Genomic DNA, 27,581 nt, shown 5'->3' on the forward strand with positions numbered 1-27,581 from the left:
GAGCGTCAGAGGAGGCACTGGCTGGACAAAGATCCTTCTGGGTCTGGTGGGAGGCTCCTGCATAGACAGATGTGTGCCAGGAGGACTAGGCCTGGCTGCCCAGGGGGCTGGGGCCTGGGTAAGAGGAGAGGGGAGCCAGTGTGGCTTTTGCTGCTCCTTTCTCAGCTGGGCTGGAGGGGCTTGGGCTGGATGTCAGCTCCACCTGTCCCTTAGAATGTGCCTATGCAGTGCACAAATAACACAGCCAGATGCAGGCAGTCCTGGAGCTGAACCAGGAGGGTGAGGTGGTGGGACAAGAGAGTCATGGTGCCCTGGGAGATGCAGCTGATTCTCCTGCCCTCCTGGCAGCTCCCCAGAAGGTCTTGGCTCCTGCCTCACCAATGCTGCTCTGTGACTTGGGGCCTGTTCCTGTGATATGAGTGGTGAGACCGATGGCCCTTGGAGGCCCCTTTTCTTAACACTTGTGCTGATGTTTGGGGCATCCTGGGACGCTGTGGCTGACACTGTCACTGCTCTTCCCTCTGCAGGTGCCAGGACCCTGTGGAGCATCATGAATTGGGAAGAGTAGCTGAGCCCCAGAGCCTCTCTGGAAGAGAAAGGAAGAGCCAGCAGTTCTTTCTCCCAGTGCCCGACTTCATTGTCCAGCGTCTTCCTCTGCCCCTGCTCTGCCCTCCCTGGCTCCTGGACTAGAGCCCAGCTTCCAGCAGGACATTTCCCCAGGGGATGGGTGACTGTTGAACGGGATCTCACCGCCAGGGCTCAGTTGGCCACATCATGAACCTCCAGGCCCAGCCCAAGGCTCAGAACAAGCGGAAGCGTTGCCTCTTCGGGGGCCAGGAACCAGCTCCCAAGGAGCAGCCCTCTCCCCTGCAGCCCCCCCAGCAGTCCATCAGAGTGAAGGAGGAGCAGTACGTAGGGCACGAGGGTCCAGGAGGGGCAGTCTCCACCTCTCAGCCTGTGGAACTGCCCCCTCCCAGCAGTCTGGCCCTGCTGAACTCTGTGGTGTATGGGCCTGAGCGGACCTCAGCAGCCATGTTGTCCCAGCAGGTAGCCTCAGTAAAGTGGCCCAACTCTGTGATGGCTCCAGGGCGGGGCCCGGAGCGTGGAGGAGGTGGGGGTGTCAGTGACAGCAGCTGGCAGCAGCAGCCAGGCCAGCCTCCACCCCATTCAACATGGAACTGCCACAGTCTGTCCCTCTACAGTGCACCCAAGGGGAACCCGCATCCTGGAGTGGGAGTCCCGACTTACTATAACCACCCTGAGGCACTGAAGCGGGAGAAAGCGGGGGGCCCACAGCTGGACCGCTACGGAAATGTGCGGCCAGTGATGCCACAGAAGGTGCAGCTGGAGGTAGGGCGGCCCCAGGCACCCCTGAATTCTTTCCACGCAGCCAAGAAACCCCCAAACCAGTCACTGCCCCTGCAACCCTTCCAGCTGGCATTCGGCCACCAGGTGAACCGGCAGGTCTTCCGGCAGGGCCCACCGCCCCCAAACCCGGTGGCTGCCTTCCCTCCGCAGAAGCAGCAGCAGCAGCAACCGCAACAGCAGCAGCAGCAGCAGGCAGCCCTACCCCAGATGCCGCTCTTTGAGAACTTCTACCCCATGCAACAGCCACCCTCGCAGCAACCCCAGGACTTTGGCCTGCAGCCGACTGGGCCACTGGGACAGTCACACCTGGCTCACCACAGCATGGCACCCTACCCCTTCCCCCCCAACCCAGATATGAACCCAGAACTGCGCAAGGCCCTCCTGCAGGAGTCGGCCCCACAGCCGGCGCTACCTCAGGTCCAGATCCCCTTCCCCCGCCGCTCCCGCCGCCTCTCTAAGGAGGGTATCCTGCCTTCCACCACCTTGGATGGGGCTGGCACCCAACCTGGGCAGGAGCTCACTGGCAACCTGTTCCTACATCACTGGCCCCTGCAGCAGCCACCACCTGGCTCCCTGGGGCAGCCCCATCCTGAAGCTCTGGGATTCCCGCGGGAGCTGAGGGAGTCACAGCTACTGCCTGATGGGGAGAGACTAGCACCCAATGGCCGGGAGCGAGAGGCTCTTGCCATGGGCAGCGAGGAGGGCATGAGGGCAGTGAGCACAGGGGACTGTGGGCAGGTGCTACGGGGCGGGGTAATCCAGAGCACGCGACGGAGGCGCCGGGCATCGCAGGAGGCCAATTTGCTGACCCTGGCCCAGAAGGCGGTGGAGCTGGCCTCGCTGCAGAATGCAAAGGTGAGAGGGGCATATAGTGGAGCCAGACCTGGCAGGGGGCATCAGGCTGATAGGTGAGAGGCTGCAGAATTTGCTTCTTGCCTAGAGACAGCCAGACTTTGCCGTAGCCAGCTGCTTGTAGGGAAATAGTACAAAGACCACCCTTCACCTTGTGACAGGGTTCTTGCTTTCTTTTGCAGAAATATTTTTTGAATAATTAGATACTATTTCATGTGCCACCCACTGCGCAGGCCAAACAAAACCCATCCGTAAGCCACCTGTGGCAGGAGATAGCCCTCTGGGGGCCCTTGGTCCAGGCCAGGGTGGAAGGGTCTGGAAGAAGGCAGGTTATGGAGAGTATTTATTTGTTATTTATTTATTTATTGAGAAAGTCTCACTCCGTCACCCAGGCTAGAGTGTAGTGGCCCGATCTCAGCTCACCGCAACCTCCACCTCCTGGATTCAAGTGATTCTCCCGCCTCAGCCTCCCCAGTAGCTGGGATTGCAGGTGCCCACCACCACACCCAGCATATTTTTGTTATTTAGTAAAGACGGGGTTTCGCCATGTTGGCCAGGCTGGTCTCAAACTCCTGACCTCAGGTGATCCACCCACCTCAGCCTCCCAAAGTGCTGGGATTATAGGCATGAGCCGCTGCGCCCAGCCTCACATTGCTCTCTTCTGTAGAAAGTGCTTCTGGCTGGGTGCAGTGGCTCACACCTGTAATCCTAGCACTTTAGGGGGCTGAGGCAGGCAGATCATGAGGTCAGGAGTTCGAGACCAGCCTGACCAACATGGTTAAACCCCATCTCTACTAAAAATACAAAAATTAGCCAGGCGTGGTGGGGGGCACCTGTAATCCCAGCTACTCGGGGAGGCTGAGGCGGGAGAATTGCTTGAACCTGGGAGGTGGAGGTTGCAGTGAGCTGAGATCATGCCACTGCACTCCAGCCTGGGTGATGGAGCAATACTCCATCTCAAAAAAAACAAAAAGTGCTTGTCACCATAAAACTTCCTGAAAGCCTGCTAGGTTCCAGGCCTTGGTATTGACTGTTGCCTTGTCCTTGGCCCAGGGGTACCTGTGGGTCTGGTCAAGGATTGGAGAGCATTTAGAAGTATGGTAGGAAGCCGGGTGCAGTGGCTCACGCCTGTAATTCCAGCATTTTGGGAGGCCAAGGTGGGTGGATCACTTGAGGTCAGGAGTTCGAGACCAGCCTGGCCAACACAGCAAAACCCCATCTCTACCAAAAAACACAAAAATTAGCCAGTCGTGTTGCTGTACATCTGCAATCCCAGCTACTGGGGGGGCTGAGGCAGGAGAATCGTCTGAACCCGGGAGGCAGAGGTTGCAGTGAGCCAATATCGTGCCACTGTACTACAACCTGGGTGACGGTGAGACCCCCTGTCTCCAAAAAAAAAAAAAAGTGATAGAAGAAAAGGTGGTCAGGGAAAGGCCAACTTGTGAGACCACTGGGAGGCACTGCGGGTGTTTGAGTCCCGTTAACTAAATGGGAATAGGGTCCTAGATCAAATCAGAATTTATCTTTTATTTGTTTAACAGTTTATTTATTACTGAGACAGGGTCTCACTCTGTCACCCAGGCTGGAGTGCAGTGGTGCAATCTCGGCTCACTGCAGCCTCAACTTCCTGGGCTCAGGCAGTCCTCCCACCTCCGCCTCCTGAGTAGCTGGGACCACAGGAGTTTGCCACCATGCCCAGCTAATTTTGTTTTATTTTCTGTAGAGACAAGGTGTCACTATGTTACCCAGGCTGGTCTTGAACTTGTGGCCTCAAGTGATCCTTTCATCTTGTCCTCCCAAAGTGCAGGAATTATAGGTGTGAGCCACTACGCCTGGCTATGACTTACCTTTTAAATTGCTCTCTGTACCCATCTTATCCAGGATGGCAGTGGCTCTGAAGAGAAGCGGAAAAGTGTATTGGCCTCAACTACCAAGGGTGGGGTAGAGTTTTCTGAGCCTTCCTTAGCCACCAAGCGAGCACGAGAAGACAGTGGGATGGTACCCCTCATCATCCCAGTGTCTGTGCCTGTGCGGACTGTGGACCCAACTGAGGCAGCCCAGGCTGGAGGTGTTGATGAGGACGGGAAGGGTCCTGAACAGAACCCTGCTGAGCACAAGCCATCAGTCATCGTCACCCGCAGGCGATCCACCCGAATCCCTGGGACAGATGCTCCAGCTCAGGTATGAGAGGCGCCCCTTCTAAACATCTCCAGCACCTGAGTGCTCCTGGGGCCTAGGACCCTATGGGGAAAGGAGAACATGGCAATGTAGGAAGGTATCAGGGAACCTGTGGAGATATTGTTTTTATTTTCCAAACCAAACTTCTGGACAGATGTCTGTTTTTCTAGATCAGCAAATTTTGATTTGGCCCATACTGGGTGCTGGGAATTAGAGATGTTTGCTTATACTGTCACTACTGAGATCTTGACATCTCTTTTTTTTTTTTTTTTTTTTTTGAGACAGAGTCTCACTCTGTCACCCAGGCGGGAGTGCAGTGGCACCATCTCCACTCACTGCAACCTCTGCCTCCTGGGTTCACACCATTCTCCTGCCTCAGCCCTCCCGAGTAGCTGGGATTACAAGTGCCCACCACCACACCCAGCTAATTTTTTGTATTTTTAATAGAGGCAGGATTTCACTATGTTGGCCAGGCTGGTCTCGAACTCCTGACCTCAGGTGATCCACCCACCTTGGCCTTCCAAAGTGCTGGGATTATAGGCGTAAGCCACCACACCTGGCCTTTTTTTTTTTTTTTTTTTTTTGAGAGGGAGTCTCACTATGTCGCCCAGGCCAGGCTGGAGTGCAGTGGCGCGTTCTCCACTCACTGCAACCTCCGTCTTCCGTGTTCAAGCAATTCTGCTTCAGCCTCCTAACTGCCACCACGCCCAGCTAATTTTTATATCTTTAGTAGAGATGGAGTTTTGCCATATTGGCCAGGCTGGTCCTGAACTAACCTTAGGTGATCCACCCACCTTGGCCTCCCAAAGTGCTGGGATTACAGGCGTGAGCCACTGCGCCTGGCCAAACCTCAGTTTTTATTGTGTCAGTTCCTTAAATTTCTTAAAAGTTCTGCTCAGTTTCTCAGCCTCTCCGTTGCCTTTTCCAGTAATAGCATTCACCCTCTAGGGAAAACGCAGCTTCGAATACTGGGCTCACCTCTTTAGCATTCTTTTTTTTCCCCCTGGATCTTGGCTCTTTAATTCTTTGCTTATTTGCCCTCTGAAATCTTCAGAAATGTGTTTTGCACATCGAGTCCAGATTTTCTGGTTATTCTCAGCTGGAGAGTTGGCCTGCATGCCTCTGTAATAGGCAGGGGAGTACCACAGTCTCTGCTCTCTGGGTTCCTATTCTCTGGTTGAGGAAACGTTTGTGGTAGAGGCTGGAGGTCTGGGCAGCTTGTTCTGAGAGTGAGCAGGAAGGAGCCTGAGCAGCTCCACAGCTCAATGCCCCTAATTTATAAATGAGGAGCGAGGTCCAGAAAAGACAAGAGACTGACCTAAGGTCATACAGCCAAGTAATGGTAGCGCTAGCCCTAGAATTGGGATCTCCTGAATCCCTGCCTGTGAGTACTTCTACTACACCAGGCTTTGGGGGGAGGTTTTGTTATTTGTTTATTTCATTCATTATTTTTTCTTTGTACTACAGATACTTTCTTTCATGCATAAAAGTAGAGAGGGCTATAATGAATGCCAGTGTTTAGCCATCACCCAGATTTCACAGTTATCAAAACATAGCCAATCTTGTTTCACCTGTACCTCTGCTTCTCCATGCTGCTGGGTTATTTTGAAGCACATCCTGAACATCGTATCATTCCATCCATATATACTTCAGTTTGTGTCTGAAATACATAAGGACTCTTTCTTCAACATTATCTCAGTAGCATTACCACACCTAAAAAATGAACATGACTATTCAAATATTCAGAATAGTTTAAATCCCTTATTATAAAATTACAAGTGATTACAGCTAGCTGATTTTTTTGTTAGATTTCTTGTCAAGAAAGTTTGCGGGGGGGGGGCCTTTGGCTTCTGCATTTTTTTTTTTTTTTCTGTGCAATCATATTATTTCCCTAAGGGAAGAAAAATGAACAATTTTATTTCATCCCAATTTCTAGAAGGGAAAAGAGGGCGCAGATGAGTGAAGGACATGGCCACAGCCTCAGAGGGGAGTCAGGGCTCTCTGCTGGAAGGTGTTTATGGGAACCAGAACCTTGGCAGGGAGACAGCTCATTATTCTAAGGCCCACTTGGTCAACATGGCCAGCTTTACCTGTTATACTGAGTATGCAGAGGGATAAACTGGGTGCTGCTCATCCTGTAGGGCTCCATTCTCTGCCTTTGAGATTATAGGAATCAAGCAAGGGAAGGCCTCTGTTGTCTTATAGTCCTGCTTTCTATTCTAGATAGAGGCCCATAAGGCACACCTAGCAAGGAGAAGTAGGCGGGCTAACCTTTGCCAGCGTGCATGGGCTAGACTTTCCTAGTGGGATTAATACTATGAGAACAAAAGTTCTGCAAGGACAAAGACTGTCCATTCCATTTTTTTTTCTTTTTCCTTTTTGTTTTTTGAGAGTCCAGTTCTGTTGCCCAGGCCAGAGTGCAGTGGCACGATCTTGGCTCACTACAACCTCCACCTCCCGGGTTCAAGTGATTCTCGTGCCTCAGCCTCCTGAGTAGCTGAAATTACAGGCACCTGCCACCATGCCCAGCTAATTTTTGTGTTTTAGTAGAGACAGAGTTTTGCCATGTTGGCCAGGCTGGTCTCGAACTCCTGACCTCAAGTGATCCCTCCACCTCAACCTTCCAAAGTGCTGAGATTACCACGCCCGGCCTTGTCCATTCCATTTTGTAGTCCCATGCCCAGCTCAGGTCTTAGCACGCAGTAGGAACTTTCATCTAACGCAGAGCCTGGAGTTTAAGTAGTGATAGCCAATATTTACTGAGGTACCAAGTAGTGTTCTCAGTGATTTCCATGTATTAATTCATGTAGTCCTCATAGTTACCCCAGTAAGTAGGCACTTACTAGGTAGGCACCATGTTAAAAATGAAGATGCACAGAAAGATTGAGTAATTTTAAGTGGCAATAAAGGTGGTAGGTCCCAACCCAAGCAGTCCAGCTGCAGAGCCTGGGCCCTGAACTACTGTACTCTTCTGCCCTATCACACACTTTACAGCAGAGGTGGGGAACAGTGGTCTGGGGGCCAAATCCAGAGCTAAGAATGGTGTTACAATTTTATACGATTAGTTTTAAAAAGAAAAAGGGAAAGAAGACGAATATGTAACAGAGATCACATGTGGCCCACAAAGCCTAAAATATTTACTCTCTGGCCCCTTACAGAAAAAGTTTGCTGACCTCTGGCCTAGAGGAGACAATAAGGGCTTTTGGACCTGCTCCTTTTTTTCAGGCTTGCCTTGGTGGGTGTGGTGGGCAGCCTAAGTTCCAGAGGTGAGACTGGCAAGCTGTGGTTAAGACTTCACTTTCCCTGGGACACAAGGCTGAGCCATCTTTGTTTTCTTTCCTTCTCCAGGCGGAAGACATAAATGTCAAGTTGGAGGGGGAGCCTTCCGTGCGGAAACCAAAGCAGCGGCCCAGGCCAGAGCCCCTCATCATCCCCACCAAGGCGGGCACTTTCATTGCCCCTCCCGTCTACTCCAACATCACCCCATACCAGAGCCACCTGCGCTCTCCTGTGCGCCTAGCTGACCACCCCTCTGAGCGGAGCTTTGAGCTGCCTCCCTACACGCCACCCCCCATCCTCAGCCCTGTACGGGAAGGCTCTGGCCTCTACTTCAATGCCATCATATCAACCAGCACCATCCCTGCCCCTCCTCCCATCACACCTAAGAGTGCCCATCGCACGCTGCTCCGGACTAGTGAGTGACCTCCCTCCGCGGCCCTGGCAAGAGTGGGGCTGGGGCAGTGGGCAGGGAGGCATCTCAGCCTATGGGGCTGCTGTGGGATTGGGCTGGAACACTCTGGGAGAAGGAGCTCTGCTGTCTTCTCTGAGATTGAGAAGGAGATTGTCCTCATTCAACAAGGAGGGGCGGGGGTCCCGCCCAGCTGCTTGGATTCAAATCTCAATTTCATCATTTACTGTTACATCCATTTTTGCAAGTCACTTCAACTCCCTGGGCCTCAGTTTTTTCAGTATTAAGATGGGAATATTAGTAGTACTTGGTTGATGGTGAAATTGCCAATATTCAACTATTTTGGGGTTCACAAATAGTAGTTTCCTTTGGTTCAACCTAATGACCACTTCCTAGGCTCAGGTGCATTAGCACACATAAAGCTGGAACATCATGCCAGGCCATGCTGTTTGCTCATAGCCCTTTGCAGCAGATCTGGTCTCTGGGGCTCTCAAACAGTCCTTTTGGCCAAAAACAGACACTCTGGAAATATTGGGCTGGCGTGGGGTGGTGTGCTGCCGAAAAATGTTGCCCACTCCACGAGGTGATCCATTTCCTCTGCAAAATGGGATAATCCAATCCCTTAGGGTGGTAGAGAGGATTAAGTGGAAGTAGCTAGCTCATAGATGCCTTTGGCCAATTAACCTTTGACTGTGACCTCACCCATGGTGTAGCTCTCTGGTGCCCCCTGGTGTCTGTATGTGCAAAATGTTTGCCCTAGGCTGGCCAGCCTTCTGTCCTGCTTCCTGGGGAGGCTTCTCCCTGGCTAGGCTGTGTAGGAAGAGGAAGTCATTGTAGAGATCAGACTGGCAGCCAGCGAGAGGTCAGTCTGCCCAGAGTAGTTACTGAACACTTGGGCGTAAGGCCTTGAACTGGGTCCTGTGAGGGCTCCAAGAATGTACAGGACACCGTGGTCTGTTCTATAGAGAATGCAAGGTCATTAGGGAGTTGACGTGAAAGCCTGGGAGTTGGAAAAACAGAGGTTCCTGGCAGTGTGGGATCTGTAGCAGTGAGTGAAGCCCCTAGCAGCTAGCCTGGGCTGGTGAGGACTGCATTCAATTGGGGTGGGGCCAGAGCTGAGCCCCAGAGATGGAGGAGGGCAGGGGCAGGAAGGACACACTAGGGAGAGGAAATGACTGGTGCAAAGGCCTGTAGATGGGACCATGCAGGGAGAGTGAGGGGCCGAGAGGTAAGCAGTCAGCTAGGATGCAGGTCCAGGCACACGGGTGGTGAGAGGTACAGATGGAAGCGGAACTGCCTCGAACCCTGAGGGGAGGGTTGCAGGTTTTATCTCACATTGCAGGAGGGAGTCAGTAAAAAGCAAAGATTTTTTTTTTTTCTTGTTTGTTTTTGAGCAAAGGAGTGTTTTGATCATGTGGGGCCTTAAGAAGACCAGCTTGGGGCTGGGCACAGTGACTCACCTGTAATCCCAGCTACTTGGGAGGCTGAGGGAGGAGAATCGCTTCAACTTGGAGGTTCAACTCCTTGAGCTGAGATCACACCACTGCACTCCAGCCTGGGCAGAGACAGAGTGAGACTTTGTCTCAAAAAAAAAAAAGAAAAGAAAAAAAACTAGCTTGGGAGAAACTGAGGCGGAAAATCCAAAGAGCAAGTGAGAAAGTGAGACAATAACTATATAACAGCGATCCCCTTCACCACCTCCCTAGTGTGCTCAAAGTTTCAGTCTCTTTACCAGAAAACCACAGCTTTACGCTGGAGCTGATTCTGCAGTGTTGGAGCTTCTGGGGGCAGGGATATGGCTTTAGTTGTAGAAGCAGTAACAATAATCTTTATCGAGTGCCAGGCTCAGTGTGTTATTTTATCCAGTTCTCACATTAGCCCTAGGAGACAGGTAGTGATAGTCCCTTTTGGTAGGTGTGAAAACTGAGGCACCCAAATATTTAGTGAAGAGCCTGCGTTTTTGTAGGGTGGCAGGCTGCAGAGCCAGGACTCAGGTGCCTGTGTTCCCTGTGTGAGCTCTGTGTGTCACCACTGTGACTCTTGCACATTGGGGGTGCTTTGCTGAAAGGAGGGTACTATTTATCAACCTGCTCTTTGTCCCGTAGACAGTGCTGAAGTCACCCCGCCTGTCCTCTCTGTGATGGGGGAGGCTACCCCAGTGAGCATCGAGCCGTAAGTGCAGCCCTGCCCCTGGCCAAGGGTGTGTGGGTGGCCACACTGGTGCAATGTGTGCAGGTGGGCCCTGGGAGCAACAGGAGGGTTCCGTGGGGACTGCATAGGGCTGAGAGGGCCTCCCTGAGCTTCTGTATTTGGCCCTGGACTTTGCTGTCCCCGCCCTGCCTCTGTGTGGAAGTTGCAGGGAAGGACAAGGACTGGCTCAGCTTGAACTTATCTCTAGGAGAGTTGGAAGGGGGGTCCAGGGGCTCTTTCCCATCTGTAAACCTGGAGCTGCTTCTCCCCTCTCCTGCCTCTGGACCTTGCCTTTCTAGAGGTGCCAGGTCAGACCATCCTCCCAATCCCCTAGAAGCCAGACTCCCTACACCTAGCTGAGGCCTTGCTCTGCCGGCTCCCCCTCATCTGCTTCCGACCCTGAGGGATCATCATCAAGTTCTCTGTCCCCGCAAGGTGAGGCCTCACCTCCTGCCCTTTTCACTCCTCTAGACGGATCAACGTGGGCTCCCGGTTCCAGGCTGAAATCCCCTCGATGAGGGACCGTGCCCTGGCAGCTGCAGATCCCCACAAGGCCGACTTGGTGTGGCAGCCGTGGGAGGACCTAGAGAGCAGCCGGGAGAAGCAGAGGCAAGGTGAGGAGGGGCCTGGGGCAGCCAGTGAGGGCAGGCACAGGCCTCAACCTGCCCAGCCCCGAGCTGAACGTGGTTTCCTCCCCTCCCCTCTCATGCTCCTGTGGATCCAGTGGAAGACCTGCTGACAGCTGCCTGCTCCAGCATTTTCCCTGGTGCTGGCACCAACCAGGAGTTAGCCCTGCACTGTTTGCACGAGTCCAGAGGAGACATCCTGGTGAGAAGGCACCCCCAGCAGAGGGAGGACCCCTCAGTGGGGGCTGGCTTGGATCCATGTCTGCTGCTCAGGAGCTAGGCCTGCTGGCATGCACATTCGAGGCCAGTAGGAGGGTCTGACTAAGGAAGGGGCTGTAGGGGCTTGACCTGAGGGAGCCCTAGTTTCAGCCCCCAGGTTTTGCTGTGCAGTGTTCTCCCGTCCATTCCCATCCCTGATTTTGGGTCAGTGGACTCAGACTGGATGGTTGCTGAGAGCCTTCTCCAGCAGTGCTGCCTCCCTTGGGGCCATGGTCTCTCTTAAGAGGACCTGAGGCCTGTTTTCTGGGCAGTCCCACCCCCTGTGATCTCACCACCCTACCGAACCCCTTATCTCTCAGCAGTTAAGGGGGGCAAGAGTAAGTGCCCACCCTACTCAGGATTTTATCAGGGTCTAGAATGCTCTGTCCACCACCGATACCCCTGCCAGCGCCCTGACCCTTCCCTCACTTCCCCTCCAGGAAACGCTGAATAAGCTGCTACTGAAGAAGCCGCTGCGGCCCCACAATCATCCGCTGGCAACTTATCACTACACAGGTGAGCCTGGCTGTGGTGGGCACGGTGCCCTGAGAGGTCCCCAGCATCCATGGGGCCCTGCTCAGTGCTGAGTCACAGCCCTGGGTCGGGGCGGGAGGAGGAGGGTAGATAACCCAAGAGTCAGAGTGAGGGAACTGCCACCAAAGCTGGGGTAGCTCTCCAGGAGTTTCCTGTGCCCTGGAGGGGAGGGGAGAAGGGAGTGGGCAGGTGGGAGCCCATCCAGGCAAAAAAGCCCAGGTCACAGGGACAGGAACCCAAGGAGAGCCATCCAAATTGGCATCAGGTACCTGGAACTTAGCCCTAGGAGTGTATGTCCTGTTCTGGGCACTTTAAGAAGGACATGGACCGAGTCACATAATTCTAGCAACCAATGTTTTCCATCCATGTTAGTGCTACATTTCATCTGCACCAGGCAGAGCACCAAGGGTTTCACATGCATTATCTTATTTAGTCCTCACCACAGCTGGTGAGCTAGGCGATATTAGTTTCCATTTCACAAGCAAGGGAGTGAGGCTGTGAGCAACATGACTAGTGTGTGGGAGAAGTGGGACGACGAGCCGGCTCTGATGCCTGCAGAGACCATGGGCCTTATACCTTTTTGCTGGTCAGAATGGCCCCACAGTGGCCAGGGCCCTGCCCACCTCACTCCCTGGCTGCCTCTTTGCTCCATAGGCTCTGACCAGTGGAAGATGGCCGAGAGGAAGCTGTTCAACAAAGGCATTGCCATCTACAAGAAGGATTTCTTCCTGGTGCAGAAGCTGGTGAGCTGGGCTCTGTTTCAGGGGCAAAAGAGGGCCAAGAGCTGCCTGTGTGACTTCAGGGCTCCCTCTGCCAGTGACCAAGCCCTCTTAAAAAGCAGTCAGGTCAATGCTACTGAGTAGCCTCAGAATTTCCTAAACAATACAAGAAAAAGAAAGATTAGGCCTCTTTTCTCTATCAGTTCTAAGCACCCTTACCTCACTTCAGGGTGGTGTGGCCAAGCTCTGGGGTCTCAATCCAGAAGGAGGCCTAAGTGGGCATCAGACTTAAAATAGGCAAGACGAAGATGGGGAGGAGGGCGGCAAGTAGAGGTGAGCCATTCCCCAGGGGAAGGTGCGGGGGGAGGGCCCCTGGGGTGAGGGGAACTGAGAGCCAGCAAGTGCCTGCATAGCTGACCTGGGGGCCTCTGCCCTCCTTTGACCAAGAGTTGCCTTCCAGTAACTCAGCTGTTCAAGCCCACATTCCCTAGATTTATCTTGCCCTCTCTCCATATTCTTCTGGAAAAGCAGATGCTTTGCTAATCCAAGGAGTTGCATCTTTCCAGCCCTGTCTCACAAAATCTGGGCCGTGGGGAGAGAGGATTGTGTGGACTGCCAAGGGAAGAGTTTTTTTAAAAAAAGCATGCCCTTTCCTCCTGGGATTGTGGATTGTATTGGGAACAGCCCTGGGGACTAGACAAAGTGCTGGTGATGAATTCCCTTACAAGGGCCCTGTTGTGAGGAGTCCTTTGCTATGTTTTAGTAACGCTCTGTTCCCTGATTGGGCAATACTGACGGGAAGTACACGCCCATGAAATTCACTGAGGCGCCCCTAATGCCTAATGAAATGAGCAGACCTTTAGTCAGTCAAACAAAGGGTCAGAGAGAATTGACAGTAAATGTGTAAACGGCCTAATTAATATATGTGTGACTTGGCCATTTCTGTGAGATGAAACATGTCTGTTTCCTCCTCAGACACAAAGGGCCCACACTAACCCCTGGCCTCTCTGGGACAGGAGCTCCCAGCCCAGCGGTGGCTGAGCAGTGTGGGAGCCCGTGGGGTGGTGTCAGAGAAAACAGCCTCTTCGTGTGGGAAAGTCGCCCAAAAACCAAACCCAGTGTCCAAATAGATTTATGCAATGGGAGAGCTAGAATTTCAGAGCTTGAGAGGCAGGCCGCTGGAGATCTTCTAGTCTTACTTAACCCCATTTGCTATTTACACATGAAGAAACAAATTAGAAAAGTGAGTGACTTGCCTAAGCTCAAATAGCTGTGTGGTAGCAGAGTCAGGAGGAAGACTTAGGCCTTTCACTTCCTCCTCAGGTTTTCCAGGGCTTTCTTGTGAGTTTCCCTTGAGTTCCTCCCCGGACAGGGCACACTGTGTCATTTCTGTATGCTCACTTGTCAGCCACTGCTCCCTGGAGAGAAATGAAATTTTGCCTGGATTAATGAAAAGCGTCTCTGTTGCCCAGGTCAGGGCTGGCTTTGGATACAGATGGTGCCCAGACCTTTTCCTTCAACTTTTCAGTTTGAAAAATTTCAAACTTACAGGAAAATGGAAAGAACAGTAGAATGAACACCCATCTACCCCGACTTAGATTTAGCAATCGTTAACATTGGCTACATTTGCTTTCTCTTTCTCTATGTCTAAACATAGACACACACATATACAGCTCTCTCGTTCTCTGATTCAGCTAATCATTAAAAGTAAGTTACAGTCATCCTGTCACATGACTAAAAGCTTTCAGCATGTATCTCCTAAAAACCAAGATATTCTACAAAACCACAGTACCATTAGCATGCCCAAGAAATTTAACCTGATAAAATAATTCAGGCCAGGCGAGGTGGCTTATGCCTGTAATTCCGGCACTTTGGGAGGCAGAGGATCACTTGAGGCCAGGAGTTTGAGACCAGGCTGGCCAACATGGTGAAACCCCATGTCTACTAAAAATACAAAAAAAAACCTAGCCAGCTGTGGTGGCACACACTTGTAATCCCAGCTACTCAGGAAGCTGAGGCACGAGAATCATTTGAACCTGGGAGGCGGAGGTTGCAGTGAGCCGAGATCACATCACTGCACTCCAGCCTGGGTGACAGAGTGAGACTCTGTCTCCAAAAAAAAGAAAAAAAAAATACAGTAATGTCCTCTGATACACAATCCACATTGCCTTCTCCTGGGTGGTTCCGATGTTTTCCTTTATAGCTTGTTTTATTTATTTACTTATTTTAAATCGTGCTGAAGCATTGATTGATCAGTGGTTTGTTGCAGAGCAGGCATTGGAAAAATGCTTGTATTTCCTAGGTTGACTGGGTTTCATTTTGGCTTGAAGTTAAGGGAAAGATGCAGGGATGAGAAAGGCTGGATTCTCCCCAGGCTGATGAGCCAAACCAGAGGGTTCTGACCTCAGTTTTGACTTCAAACCAGATCCAGACCAAGACCGTGGCCCAGTGCGTGGAGTTCTACTACACCTACAAGAAGCAGGTGAAAATCGGCCGCAATGGGACTCTAACCTTTGGGGATGTGGATGCCAGCGATGAGAAGTCAGCCCAGGAAGAGGTTGAAGTGGATATTAAGGTGACTCCTTTTCCAGCCTCAGATGCATAGAGCCTGGGCTGGGTCTGGGGCCAGGCCTGAGCTGGGAGCCCGAGCTCACGCTCTCCAGGAGCCTGTAGAGGGCAGGTTGAGGAAGACGGTGTCCCTGACAGTCACAAGGAGCCCTGGACCGCTGGGTTCTCCTCTCTATACTGCTGGTGTCATAGTAATAATACATTGTGTTGATACACAGGGTAATTTCCTCCCGGGATTCACACCAGCATCGTCTTCCTGTCTCCGCAGAGCAGGCCGCTAACACTGTTTTTCAAACCGCGGTCGTTCTTGTATCACCTTTTTGATTTCTGCTGTATCTGCATCCTACCTTGTGTCACCATCAGAATTTTTGTCATATTCACATACTACTTGTGCCATTACTTAATATTTTCCTTTAAATCAACTCATTTTTTACTCAGAAGGGAAGCTTTATATCACAGTGATAAATAGAAAACCAGGGTTGTGTGCTATAAATAGAAGGTACTGGTAAAAATATATGTGAAAACCAGTGTTACTAAATTCTAGCTAGATACTGTGTTACCTGCCAAGGCTGAGACTGAGGCCGGACCTTGCTCTGTTAAAGAGATTATTAAGTCTAGAGAAGTATAAAAGACACATTAGCAGCAACCAGAGACTGAGTCCTTGGCATAATCAGGATTGAAAGAGAATTGAAAAGGGAATGTTACTTAATTCTGTGTCCATGTATCTATCCACTTAGCATCATTTTTGGGATTGCAAGTCCATGTTTGATGACATGCTACTGTAAGACAGGGAGTGGTTTGCTGCCCATTTTGCAGGTAGGAAGGTAGTAGAGCTATAGAAAGCATTACAAAGATAGTTTGGAATTGGAACTCAAGGCTTCTGCCTGGCTCACCACATCATTGCCAAGGATGCCTCCTGGTCATCTGTCCAGGAGGATGGGTGGCAATGGGGAGCGACTGGTATATACCCTCCCTGCCCTTCGCTCTCTCTCAAGTGCTCCCAGGGCTTGAGACTCTCTTCTGTTTCCATGGCTACTATGCCATGACCCCTCGGCCGGGTCAGAATCTGTGCTACAGCAGTGAGACGGAGCTGTAGGCTCACTGCCCTTTTTCTTGTTCCCCATAGACTTCCCAAAAGTTCCCAAGGGTGCCTCTTCCCAGAAGAGAGTCCCCAGGTGGAGAGAGGCTGGAGCCCAAGAGGGAGGTGAAGGAGCCCAGGAAGGAGGGGGAGGAGGAGGTGCCAGAGATCCAGGAGAAGGAGGAGCAGGAAGAGGGGCGAGAGCGCAGCAGGCGGGCAGCGGCAGTCAAAGCCACGCAGACACTACAGGCCAATGAGTCGGTGAGTGTGACCGCCATGGGCTGAGCCCAGGGCAAGCAGGGTGGAGCTGGGCCTGGGGATGTGGGAGGGAGGGTAGAGCAGGACTGTGATCCTCATTATAATCATAATAGCAGGAAGTGTGTGAAGTACTTTGTGCTGTTAACTCATTTAATTCTCACAACCCTATGTGGTATTACTGTTATTCCCATTTTATAGATGGGGAAATTGAGGCCCAAGATAACACAGCTAGTAGGCAGCCTGAATCCAGAGTCTGCAATTAACTTTTATACTCTACTGCTTCAGTATCTGAGATTCAGAGGGAAAAAGGTTTTGTGAAAACCCAGTAGGTATGTGGGTCACTGAGGGAGCATTGGTGGGTTGTAGCTTGGACAGGGCTCCCCTAAGAGAGCCAGAGTCCCTGACAAGAATGAGACTGAGTTGAGATCATGGGAATGACAATCATAGGCCTTCAAGCATGATCTCTGCAAAGTGCTTTCATTTCCATTATCTCATTAATTCCTCACACTGCAGAGTTAACCTCTACTCTGCAGATGGGGGGAAGGCAGTTCAGAGATGCTAAGTGACTTGCCCCAGGTCCTTGGACTCCTAGTGCAGTGCTCTGTCCACCATATCACAGACCAAGAAGCAAGACTACCGGCCATAGTTGCTCCTTACCAGGGAGAGTTCTCCCAGAAAGCAGTAGGGAGGGGAAGGGGTTTATTGGAGAGCTGCTGCTTTTTGAGAGTCGTGTTTTTTTAGAAATGTGTGTAGTAGGCCTGGCGCAGTGGCTCACACCTGTAATCCCAGCACTTTGGGAGGCTGAGGTGGGTGGATCACCTGAGGTCAGGAGTCGAGACCAGCCCGGCCAACATGGTGAAACCTCGTCTCTATTAAAAATACAAAGATTAGCTGGGCATGGTGGTGTGCGCCTGCAATCCCAGCTACTCCAGAGGCTGAGGCAGGAGAATTGCTTGAACCCAGGAGGTGGAGGTTGCAGTGAGCCGAGATTGCGCCATTGCATTCCAGCCTGGGTGACAGAGTGAGACTCCGTCTCAAAAAAAAAAAAAAAAAAAAAAAAAAAAAAGGAATGTATGTAGTACACTCATGCTTACAGAACTCCCATAAACTGTAAACCCACGGCTATGTGCCCACTTCTGAGCCTTGACCACCTGCACCGAGAGCTGTGCTCTGTGTAGCGCCCTACAGAGTTCTGCTGACTTTTGTGAATACTTTCCCATGAGGGTTCCACTTCTGCTGGCCACCCGGGGCTGCCCCAGCCAAGGCCACCTCTGCTCCCTCTGCTCTGCACTCTGACCCCTGCTCTTGCCATTTGGTTTCCCCGCACTGCACTGTCCTGAACTAGCTACCTGTGCATCTGTCCCTTCCACCAGACCCTCAGCTCTGAGGGCAGGCATGCCTGTGTCAACCTCTTTGTCCCCAGCACCTGACCCATCACAGGGGCCTGAATCTCATTTATAGAACAGGGCATGAGCGGACTAAATGACAGAAAACATCAACAGGTGCTTCATTAACCCAGACACCAAGATCCCCTGTCAGGCGCATCAAGGCCTCTAGCAGCTCGGGCTGCCCCACAGAATTACCCTCGCAGCAACTTTGTAAACGATAGAGCTGACCAGAGACGCAGAGTTGGAGGAGGCAATGGTCGTCCTATCCCTGGAAGGACCCAAGTGCATGCTAGGTGACTGGCAGGAGTATATGTGACCTTTCAGGCCCCCGGTTCCCGCGATTCTAGAATTCCAGATCTGCGCTCGCTCAGGTCACTCAACTCTCCTTGTCTGATTTTCTTCAGGCCAATGACATCCTCATCCTCCGGAGCCACGAGTCAAACGCCCCTGGGTCTGCCGGTTGTCAGGCCTCAGATAAGCCAAGAGAAGGGACAGGGAAGTCACGAAGGGCACTACCTTTTTCAGAGAAGAAGAAAAAAACAGAGACATTCAGTAAGACCCAGAATCAGGAGAACACTTTCCCCTGTAAAAAATGTGGCAGGTAAGGTGGCCAGCCCTGTCCCCGCTGGGAGCCAGGGGGCTGGTGCGCAGCGGGGGCGGGGCCGGGGGGGAGGGGGAAGAGGTACAGGCGGTGTCCGCCTCGTTTCTGATTGGCTCAGCGGGTTTCTAGGGCTGTGACGTCATGGGGCAGCTTTCGGAAAATGATACAAGCTGGCCAGCCCCGGCTGTGTCGCGTGGGGGGTGAAGGTGAAGGCTTGGGTTGCTCGCGCACCCGCGGTGGGAGCCCCGGGGTGGGCTAGGGCTGTCCTGATCAACCCCTGCCCGGCCGCAGGGTGTTTTACAAGGTGAAGAGCCGCAGTGCGCACATGAAGAGCCACGCAGAGCAGGAGAAGAAGGCTGCAGCGCTGAGGCTAAAGGAGAAGGAGGCCGCCGCTGCCGCCGCCGCCCACCAGCAGGCTCTGCGGGAGGAGAGCGGCGCGGGAGCGGGCGACAAGGGCTGAGCGCGGGAGCCAGGCTGGCCCAGTCCTGGACCCCGGCCCTTCTCGCACCGTTGCCAGCGCCCACAGACACCCTGGCATCTCAAGAGGAAGTGAGGAGAGGATCGCAGGGATTTTTCCCTGCAAAACAAATGAGACAGTGAAATAAACGGCTCTTTTACTTATGAAGGCCCTGGGAGCAGCGTTAAGGGCTCCAGGATCCAGTTCTCTTTGCATTTGGTCTGTTGGAAATTGTCCTCGTGCTCTCCTGAACCGGGATAGTCCCGTTCCCCTCAGGAGGGGCTCCACTGCCTCTCACACTCCGACTTCTGCTGCTCCGCTGCCCCGCAGTCTCTTCCCTCCTCTTTGCCTCCCCCTCCTCCCCTCGGCCTCCAGGAAGCCACCGTGGCCGGCCAAGCACAAGCTCACCCACTTTGGAGCAGCATTCCTCCTCCCCAGAGAACCTCGAAGGCTGCAACGACCCTGCCCCAAGCCCCAGAAAAAGGGACTCTCGGAGGGAGTCAGCTGGCTTCTCTGAGAAGGGGCGCAGCCTGACACCTGTGCTGTCCCTGCAGTCTCCAGTCCTGCCTGAGCTGCTCCCGTGACCGTGCCCTGAGTGGCCACCTCCTCTTTGGGAGGGAGGCCGCGACAGGTACTCTCCCTTTGCTGCTTGCTGGCGGCGCTGCTGGGCCTACAAAGTTTTCTCGGCGTTGGGGAAGGGGCTAACGTTCTTGTCCAAAGCACTCATCTTGCTGCAGGGAAGGGAGCTGTGCAGAGGCTGGAAGCTGCAGTTAGGCCGGAGAGAGCTTTTGACAAGCCTGGCTCTTTCTGCTTCCCACCTTTTTTGCCAAATACCTTTGGGTCCTGGAGGCTGCCAAGGGCGCTCCGCCTTCAGCAGGTCCCAGAGAGGCTCGGCCTGCCCCTCCTGGGGGCCAGCGTCCTTGCCTCTGCCCTGACCTCAGCAGCTACACCTAACCCCACCGCACCCCACCCAGTGTTGATATCCACAACCCAGCCTCCAGGCTTGCACGCTGGAGATTTCGGGATCCTTCCCTAGGAGGGAGAGGTCTCCTAACTCTATTGGACAGGAGCCTTCATTCCTTGACTCGTGTCATTTGGGAGCTATTTATTTATTCTTAGTATTTAATTTTTAACATCCTCTCAGGGACCAGGGGCCTCCTGCTTTTCAGAGGCCCAAGTGCATTTATCCCAAAATGAGGCATCTTGACGTCCCCCATCCCCCCCTCCCGAATTCCCAAGGCCCTAAGGTCCCTCACCTGGTTGCTCTGGAAGCTCTTGCCAATAGGAATGATAGCAACACTGGAAGAGAGTGGGAAGGTCACCAAAGCCACACAGAGCAAGGGAGATCAAAGGCAGTTCTTGCTGCCCCTTCTCTGGCTGTGCTTTGCCTGAGGGAATTGGCAACAGGCCAGGATTCTAATTTGGTTTATGGGGCCTGGATTCTGATTTGAAGAAGCCATATTTGGCATGGGTGAAGTGAAAGGGCCAGGAGGTTCTGGAGGCCCCTTCACTTCCAGTCCCATAGCAGGGCTATAGCAGGGCTCAGCTATTTTTCTGATCTTACTCAACTGAGTTGTGCAAAAGAAATTCTAAGTGAATGCGCATATGACAGGTCAATGTATTAGGAAGGACCCAGAAAATATTCATACTGCTAGTCCTTATGAGATAGCCAAGAAGCATCATGTCAGTAACTGGGAGTGGAGAGGGAGTTTTGTTTTGAAACTGTGCACTGTCAGGTATTTTTCAGCATCCATTTATACATTAGTGTGGTTCTACAGGACCCCGGCTGTGGAAGTAACAAATTTCTTCTCCCTCTAGACTCTTGGATGACTACCTAGATCCCCAACTTCCCGGTTAGTTTCCTCCACAGGTTTCCATGAGCTCAGTGTCCCAAGACAGCAAAAATCTGGTATACCCTGTAGAAGCAGGGGGGTAGCAAATTTAGGCTCTCTTCGAAATTACTTGTATAATACGAGTGCCTTCGCAGCTTAGCCCCAAAGTGCTACTTATGTTTCCCGAGGTTTTTTCTATTCAAACCATATTTGGTTTCAGGCCCCTTTATGGACATAGGGTAACAGAAACCTCCATCATTCACCAGACCCTTTTGTTCAGTGGTAACATCTTGTACTTGGAAAAAAAATTTTTTTTTTTGCGACAGAGTCTCATTCTGTCACCCAGGCTGGAGTGCAGTGGTGTGATCTCGGCTCACTGCAACCTCTGCCTCTTGGGTTAAAGGATTCTCCTGCCTCAGCCTCCTGAGTAGCTGGGATTACAGGCACACACCACCACACCCAGCTAATATTTTTGTATTTTTTTTTTTTAGTAGAGACGGGGTTTTGCCATGTTGGCCAGGCTGGTCTTGAACTCCTGACCTTAGGTGATCCACTCGCCTCGGCCTCCCAAAGTGCTGGCATTACAGGCGTGAACCACCGCGCCCGGCCAAGAAAGTGATTCTACTCTTCTAAGCTTACAGAGACGAGACCAGGTGAATGTAACTGGGGAAAATCAAGATGGTACCTCTGCATTAATCCCGCCAGACATCATATTTTAGGAAGGTCCATGCTCCAGGATGCATTTATGTCTTGGATACAGTGTGAAAAATTAAAAAGTTTAGAGGGTAGATGCAATTGTGGCAAGTGACCTGCCAATAAAGTAGGTGCAGCTATAGAAGCTGGCATAAGTATATCCTTAATGGTGCTTTCTCCCTGGGCTTGTCTTTTGTTGTTTTTTTCCCTATATTCAGAGCTCTGAGAAGTGATAACACCTCCAGCTTTCTTAACATCCTCCCCACACCATCTCACCATATCCATCTCCCAGCATCCATCTGCATTCAGCTAAAGGCGGGAAACTGACCTAGTGCCTGTGCTGCAGACCATTTCTGAGGTCTCCACCCATCCAAGGAGGCAGAGCCGTCATTACTGTCCTCCATGCCTTCAGCAGCCCCCCTCACAGCTAAGGTACATACCACCCCTTCTGCCGCGCCCCCTTCCACTCCTGGCACCAAGGTCTTTTGCTGCTTATGTCTAAAGGGATCGCCTATATTTAACTGCCTCAGTGACCTAACCTCTTTCTTCTCATGTGCCAGATGTTAAGATGAAGGAGGAATACGACACATACTCAAGCCTCAGCTGTTCAGTTGTTTTCACTGGGGCTCGCTTTTCTGGAACGGTATTTATTATCAGACTGGCAAGCCTAACTCCATAGGTTTACAGGAAGTAGGGATATTTTTATAAAACAATTGTGTCCTCCCCACATTTTGCTATGTTAATATTTGCCTCTAACAATTTGCAGCTGTTTCACTTTTTCCTCATTTGTCTCTAAGTTGAAGGCCTTGTTGGAGGGGACAGAGCACAGGAACAGCCTTGACAGTCTGTAATTATTGTACAAATATTTTAATAGCATATAAATAAGTATATTCCTTTTATTTTGAAACAAATGATCAGACACTGCCTTTTGTGTGTTTGCTGCCTGTGGCACCCTTTTTTAAAGACTGTTACATATTAAAATAGTGTACATATATATATAAATATTACCTCTTTTGCTGTACAGTTGTGATAGAGACAAGATTTTATTTTTTGTGTGCTTTTTATAAGAAAAAAATTAATACACTAAAGAATCTTGCTGATGTGATTGTAATGTACCTATGTAACTTATTTACTTTTGAATGTTCTTCTGTATCTTTAAACCTTTTATTAAATAAGGTTTTAAAAATTCAGACTCGAATGCTATGTTCTCTTGGGATTTTCACCATCTGGGGTTGATGTAAGTGGGCCTTGTCTTGCTTGCAGGGAGATTACTCGACATTTTTGGCCATAAGGATTCTCTTTTAGCAGCCTATTGTCGATGCCAGCCAAGAAAAGGAAAATAACACACTAATGTTTGCCTGGCTAAAAGATGACTCAGTAGACACAAACAGATGTTTACAAAAGTTTAGACAAGAAAAAGTCTAAACTCAGTATCTCACACAAATACACATAAATGGCGCACTCCGACATTTTGGCTTCATTGGGATAAAATATGCAGGGTGCACAGTGTGGTCAACGGTAACGGGAAGCCAGGGTTCTGAGGAGAGTATTTTCACGTGCAGGGTGGACTGGCTGAGCAACCCGAGTAGACAAGTCCACCATGAGGGATGCCATCATTTCCAACAATATCATCTTAAATCCACTCCAGGATTGGGTTATTATTTTTAAAACACGGTGCTTAGCAGTATTTGTTTACTGTTAAAATGGAAAATTATGAAAAAGGAAATGCGCCATCAGAGAAACAAATGCCGGAGCCCCTCGCTGGCACCATGGCAACCGCTCGACCCGCGCGGGCCGCCGGAGCAGGCGTGATTCGCGCCAGCTGGGACACCGTTGCCATGGCGACGCCCGAGCGACTCGGCCGCGGGGGCGGGACGGGGCGGGGCTGACGCCGCTCTCGGGCTGGCCCCATCCTCCACTGCAGCAGTAACGTCGCGGCGGGTTGCGGGTAGGACTCGATGCTGGGGCAGTCGCGCAGCGCCTGAGCCGCTGCAGGCCGCCGCTGCCCACCCTTGCCTCTGCTGTCTCCAGCCTCGCTTCTCCGGCTTTCCTGCTCCTCTGCTGCCTTCGTTTCTGGTCCTCGGCCGTCCTCGCCGCCCGCCCAGAGGAGTCCCCGCGCGCGCCAAGAGGAGTCCCCGCGCCCGCCAAGAAGCCGCTCTCCGCTGGTCCGCAGCCGCCGCGACTTCGGCACAGTCTCTCCCTCAGGCTAGTCTCCCAAACGGCCGCTCCTCGCCCGCGGGAAGACCAGGCTGCGACCGCGAACGCCCGATCCTCTCCAGGAGCCGCAGCGAGCGCCCGGCGGCCACGCCCCGCGACCACACCCCGGCTGCTTTCGGCCCTGCGCGCCTGCCTTCGCCGCCCGCCCTCGCTCCTTGCCCGCTGGACTACGACGCGACAGCCCGGCTGCAGGCGGCGGACCCGACCGGACCCAGACGCAAGATGGCGACGGCCGCGTGACTGCCTCAGCGTTCCCGAGCTCAACTCCAAGTGCACCTACGGACTGACTTGGGGGGAGCAGAGAAGGGCGAGATCAGAACTCTGTGTCTTTGTTAATCGTGAATGCATGAAGCCTACCTCCCTCGGGCCTACTTGGTGGGAGTGTCTGGTATTGTTCTAAGGCCAGGAGTACGGTGAGCCACAGTCTGTTGGTAGAATTGGCGTCTTGATAGTTGAGAAAATGGCGATGACACTGTTGGAAGACTGGTGCCGGGGGATGGATGTGAACTCCCAGAGAGCTCTGTTGGTCTGGGGCATCCCAGTGAACTGTGATGAGGCTGAAATCGAAGAGACCCTCCAGGCAGCGATGCCCCAGGTCCCCTACCGAATGCTTGGGAGAATGTTCTGGAGGGAAGAAAATGCGAAAGCAGCCTTATTAGAGCTCACTGGCGCTGTTGATTACGCCGCGATCCCCAGGGAGATGCCGGGCAAAGGAGGGGTCTGGAAAGTGTTGTTTAAGCCCCCAACTTCTGATGCTGAATTTTCAGAAAGATTGCACCTCTTCCTAGCTAGAGAGGGGTGGACCGTGCAAGATGTTGCCCGTGTCCTTGGGTTTCAGAACCCTACTCCGACCCCGGGCCCAGAGATGCCAGCAGAGATGCTAAACTATATTTTGGATAATGTTATTCAGCCTCTTGTTGAGTCCATATGGTACAAGAGGCTGACACTTTTCTCGGGGAGGGACATCCCAGGGCCTGGAGAGGAAACCTTTGATCCCTGGCTGGAGCACACTAATGAGGTCCTAGAGGAGTGGCAGGTGTCCGATGTAGAAAAGAGGCGGCGGTTGATGGAGAGTCTTAGAGGCCCCGCCGCTGATGTCATTCGCATCCTCAAGTCCAGCAACCCCGCGATAACCACTGCCGAATGCCTGAAGGCGCTTGAGCAGGTGTTTGGGAGCGTTGAGAGCTCTAGGGATGCCCAGATCAAATTTCTGAACACTTATCAGAACCCGGGAGAAAAATTGTCTGCTTATGTCATTCGTCTGGAGCCTCTGCTACAGAAGGTGGTAGAGAAGGGGGCCATTGATAAAGATAATGTGAACCAGGCCCGCCTAGAGCAGGTCATTGCTGGGGCCAACCACAGCGGGGCCATCCGAAGGCAGCTGTGGCTTACCGGGGCTGGGGAAGGGCCGGCCCCAAACCTCTTTCAGTTGCTGGTGCAGATCCGTGAGGAGGAAGCCAAGGAGGAGGAGGAGGAGGCTGAGGCCACCCTTCTGCAGTTAGGCCTGGAAGGGCACTTCTGAGTGCCAGGAAAGGCAGCTTTAGTGCAGACCTAGATCACAGCTAGTTTTCTTGTCCCTGTGGGGTCTTACAGATGTGTCTCTGAGTAGTAAAGGCTTAGCCCTGTTCCGTTTTGTTGTTTTTTTTGGAGGGGAAGGTTAGTCAGGCCTGAGTATTCATGTAACATTCTAAAATTGTGCAAGCGAGCACCGTGAGCTGCTACAGTGCAAGTGGGTCTTGCTGGCTAAAGTGCCAGGTAAAGGGTTAGTTGGACACAGCGCTTAGTGCACGCTGTCATCACGGACATCATAATCAGTTGTGAAAAACACGTGAACCTCTGACACTTCCTATTCCACACTGAATGTGAAATTGCATGGTCATATGTTTACTACGGGGCCTGGCTCACAGGAAGTGTTCAGTAAAAGTATGAACTATTAGATTACTGATAGCGCAGATAGATTTTTGTTTACCATAAATAGTTCCAGATTTATATTGATGGAAGGAAATGTGCATTTATTAGCTATTACTCAACTTTACAATGCAAACATCTTATTTCTCATCTTTAAACATGTCGATCAGTTTAATTGAAAAATATTCTGAGACTGCAAAATGGGGTGTTTAAAAATACTGCAATTACGGAGCTGTGTAAACCAGTTTCTCATTGCATACGATACAGATGTAAATTGCATGGAGAGGTTGATATACACCTGTACAGTAATTCACTCCCCCATTTCAGATCTTTGTTAGAGAATAGTTCTTGTTCATACTGAGTGTTCTAAATTTGAAGTTATATATACAAATTAAAATATTTTAAAAATTCTGTTGTCTTCTCATTTTTCTGGCATGTATAAACATTTTTAGCCTGAGTAAACTCTCTCCTTTTTTCTTATGAAGACTTTGTCATTAAACCATTTATTTTACTTTTGAGCTTTGTATGATACTATGTGAATTTAAATGGCAAGTCCTTTTTTTTCTTCCCCTCTTGCTGTCATCTTAACATTTTTTTGGTTTATTTTTTAATTTTAAAAATTTTTTATTTTTATTAAGGGCAGAGAGGGTCTTGCTCTGTTGGCCAGGCTGGAGTGCAATGGAGCGATCTCAGCTCACTGCAACCTCTGCCTCCCGGATTCAAGTGATTCTCTTGCCTCAGCCTCCTGAGTAGCTGGGATTACAGGCATGCACCACCACGCCTAGCTAATTTTGTATTTTTTTAGTAGAGACGGGTTTCACCACGTTGGTCAGGCTGGTCTGGAACGCCTGACCTCAAGTGATCCACCTGCCTTGGCTTCCCAAAGTGCTGGGATTACAGGCGTGAGCCATCTCGTTGTCTCTACTAAAAATACAAAAATTAGCTGGGTGTGGTGGTGAGTGCCTGTAATTCCGGCTACTTGGGAAGCTGAGGCAGGAGAATTGCTCTGGGAGGCAGAGGTTGCAGTGAGCGAAGATTGCGCCACTGCACTGCAGCCTGGGCAACAGAGTGAGACTCTTGTCTCAAAAAAAAAAAAAAAAATTTAGAGACCAGATATGGTGGCTCACACATGTAATCCCAGCACTTAGGGAGGATTGCCTGAAGCCAGGATTTTGAGACCAGCCTGGGCAACATAGACCCAATCTCCACACAAATTTTTAAAAATTAGCCAGGCATGGTGGCACACGCCTGTGGTCCCAGCAGCTCAGGCGGCTGAGGTGGGAGATTGCTTGAGCTCAGGAGGTTGCGGCTCCAGTGAGTCATGATCACCCCACCGCACTCCAACCTGGTGATAAAGTGAGACCTTGTTTCTCAAAAAATTTTTTTAGAAAATCTTGAAATGGGGTTCAGGAGGTTATCTGGCAATGTTTTTCTCTTTTTTTTTTTTTTTTTTGAGATGGAGTCTCGCTCTGTTGCCGAGGCTGGGGTGCAATGGCCGGATCTCAGCTCACTGCAAGCTCCGCCTCCTGGGTTTACGCCATTCTCCTGCCTCAGCCTCCCGAGTAGCTGGGATTACAGGTGTGTGCCACCACGCCCAGCTAATTTTTGTATTTTTAGTAGAGACAGGGTTTCACCATGTTGGCCAGGCTGGTCTCGAACTCCTGACCTCGTGGTTCGAAAGTGCTCCAAAAGTGCTGGGATTACAGGCTTGAGCCACCGTGCCCGGCCATGTTTTTCTCTTAAGATCACTTTTCAGCTAAACATTTTGTTTCACTGACTAACTATAATTCATCACATCTGTGTAAAATGAAGGCTTATTTTACAGCAGCCATTTTATAGCAGGAAGATATATAAAGGGAAATACAGCTTTTAAACATATTTTGCTGCAAAGATTCCGTGATTGAAGATACCCATCTTTTGAGAGCCTCAGTGAATCTAAAGTTACTACATGAATATTGTGTTCAGTGAGCTTTTCCCTAATAAGGTTTTAAAATTATAGCTGAGCCATTCAACAAGTTTATAAGGGGTAATGTATGTTCTTCCAGATTTTTCGGTGCACGTATTCGTTTCATGTCTGTACATCCCTTTCCTCCTGTCACAAACACATCGCCACATACTTGCCTTGGTTCCCAACAGATGTGCTCAGCTTCACTTACCACAAACACGCG

At 51.3% G+C, this 27,581-nt stretch overlaps 2 protein-coding genes across 3 annotated transcripts in view; both read left to right on the forward strand.

Annotated features, from left to right (window-relative positions):
• The window catches only part of ELMSAN1 (ELM2 and Myb/SANT-like domain containing 1), a 68,367-nt gene extending 45,889 nt beyond the window's left edge, over window positions 1-22,478 (forward strand). The window contains exons 2-12 of the mRNA XM_011949597.1: window positions 528-2,223; window positions 4,102-4,401; window positions 7,747-8,092; window positions 10,192-10,258; window positions 10,748-10,890; window positions 11,001-11,104; window positions 11,601-11,676; window positions 12,349-12,437; window positions 14,839-14,988; window positions 16,108-16,320; window positions 18,110-22,478. Coding sequence (XP_011804987.1) covers window positions 775-2,223; window positions 4,102-4,401; window positions 7,747-8,092; window positions 10,192-10,258; window positions 10,748-10,890; window positions 11,001-11,104; window positions 11,601-11,676; window positions 12,349-12,437; window positions 14,839-14,988; window positions 16,108-16,320; window positions 18,110-18,310 — 3,138 coding nt within the window. The 5' untranslated portion in view covers window positions 528-774 and the 3' untranslated portion in view covers window positions 18,311-22,478. The remainder of the gene's footprint in view (window positions 1-527; window positions 2,224-4,101; window positions 4,402-7,746; window positions 8,093-10,191; window positions 10,259-10,747; window positions 10,891-11,000; window positions 11,105-11,600; window positions 11,677-12,348; window positions 12,438-14,838; window positions 14,989-16,107; window positions 16,321-18,109) is intronic.
• A 678-nt stretch (window positions 22,479-23,156) lies between these two features.
• Window positions 23,157-25,924, forward strand: PNMA1 (paraneoplastic Ma antigen 1). 2 transcript variants are annotated; one of them, XM_011949599.1, is made up of 2 exons: window positions 23,794-24,999; window positions 25,040-25,191. In XM_011949599.1, the coding sequence occupies exons 1-2, from the start codon at window positions 23,966-23,968 to the stop codon at window positions 25,047-25,049; spliced, it is 1,044 nt and encodes a 347-aa protein (XP_011804989.1). In that variant the 5' UTR covers window positions 23,794-23,965; the 3' UTR covers window positions 25,050-25,191. The 2 variants fall into 2 exon arrangements, with proteins under 2 accessions (XP_011804988.1, XP_011804989.1); XM_011949598.1 differs by having other exon boundaries at window positions 23,157-25,924.
• The last annotated feature ends 1,657 nt before the right edge of the window (window positions 25,925-27,581 follow it).

The sequence above is a fragment of the Colobus angolensis genome, unplaced genomic scaffold (assembly GCF_000951035.1).
Source record: "Colobus angolensis palliatus isolate OR3802 unplaced genomic scaffold, Cang.pa_1.0 Scaffold3, whole genome shotgun sequence".
NCBI classification, from domain to species: domain Eukaryota; kingdom Metazoa; phylum Chordata; class Mammalia; order Primates; family Cercopithecidae; genus Colobus; species Colobus angolensis.

Coding starts and splice junctions, on each gene's coding strand:
- PNMA1 (XM_011949598.1), top strand. CDS start 23,966: ATGGCGATGACACTGTTGGAAGACTGGTGCCGGGGGATGGATGTGAAC.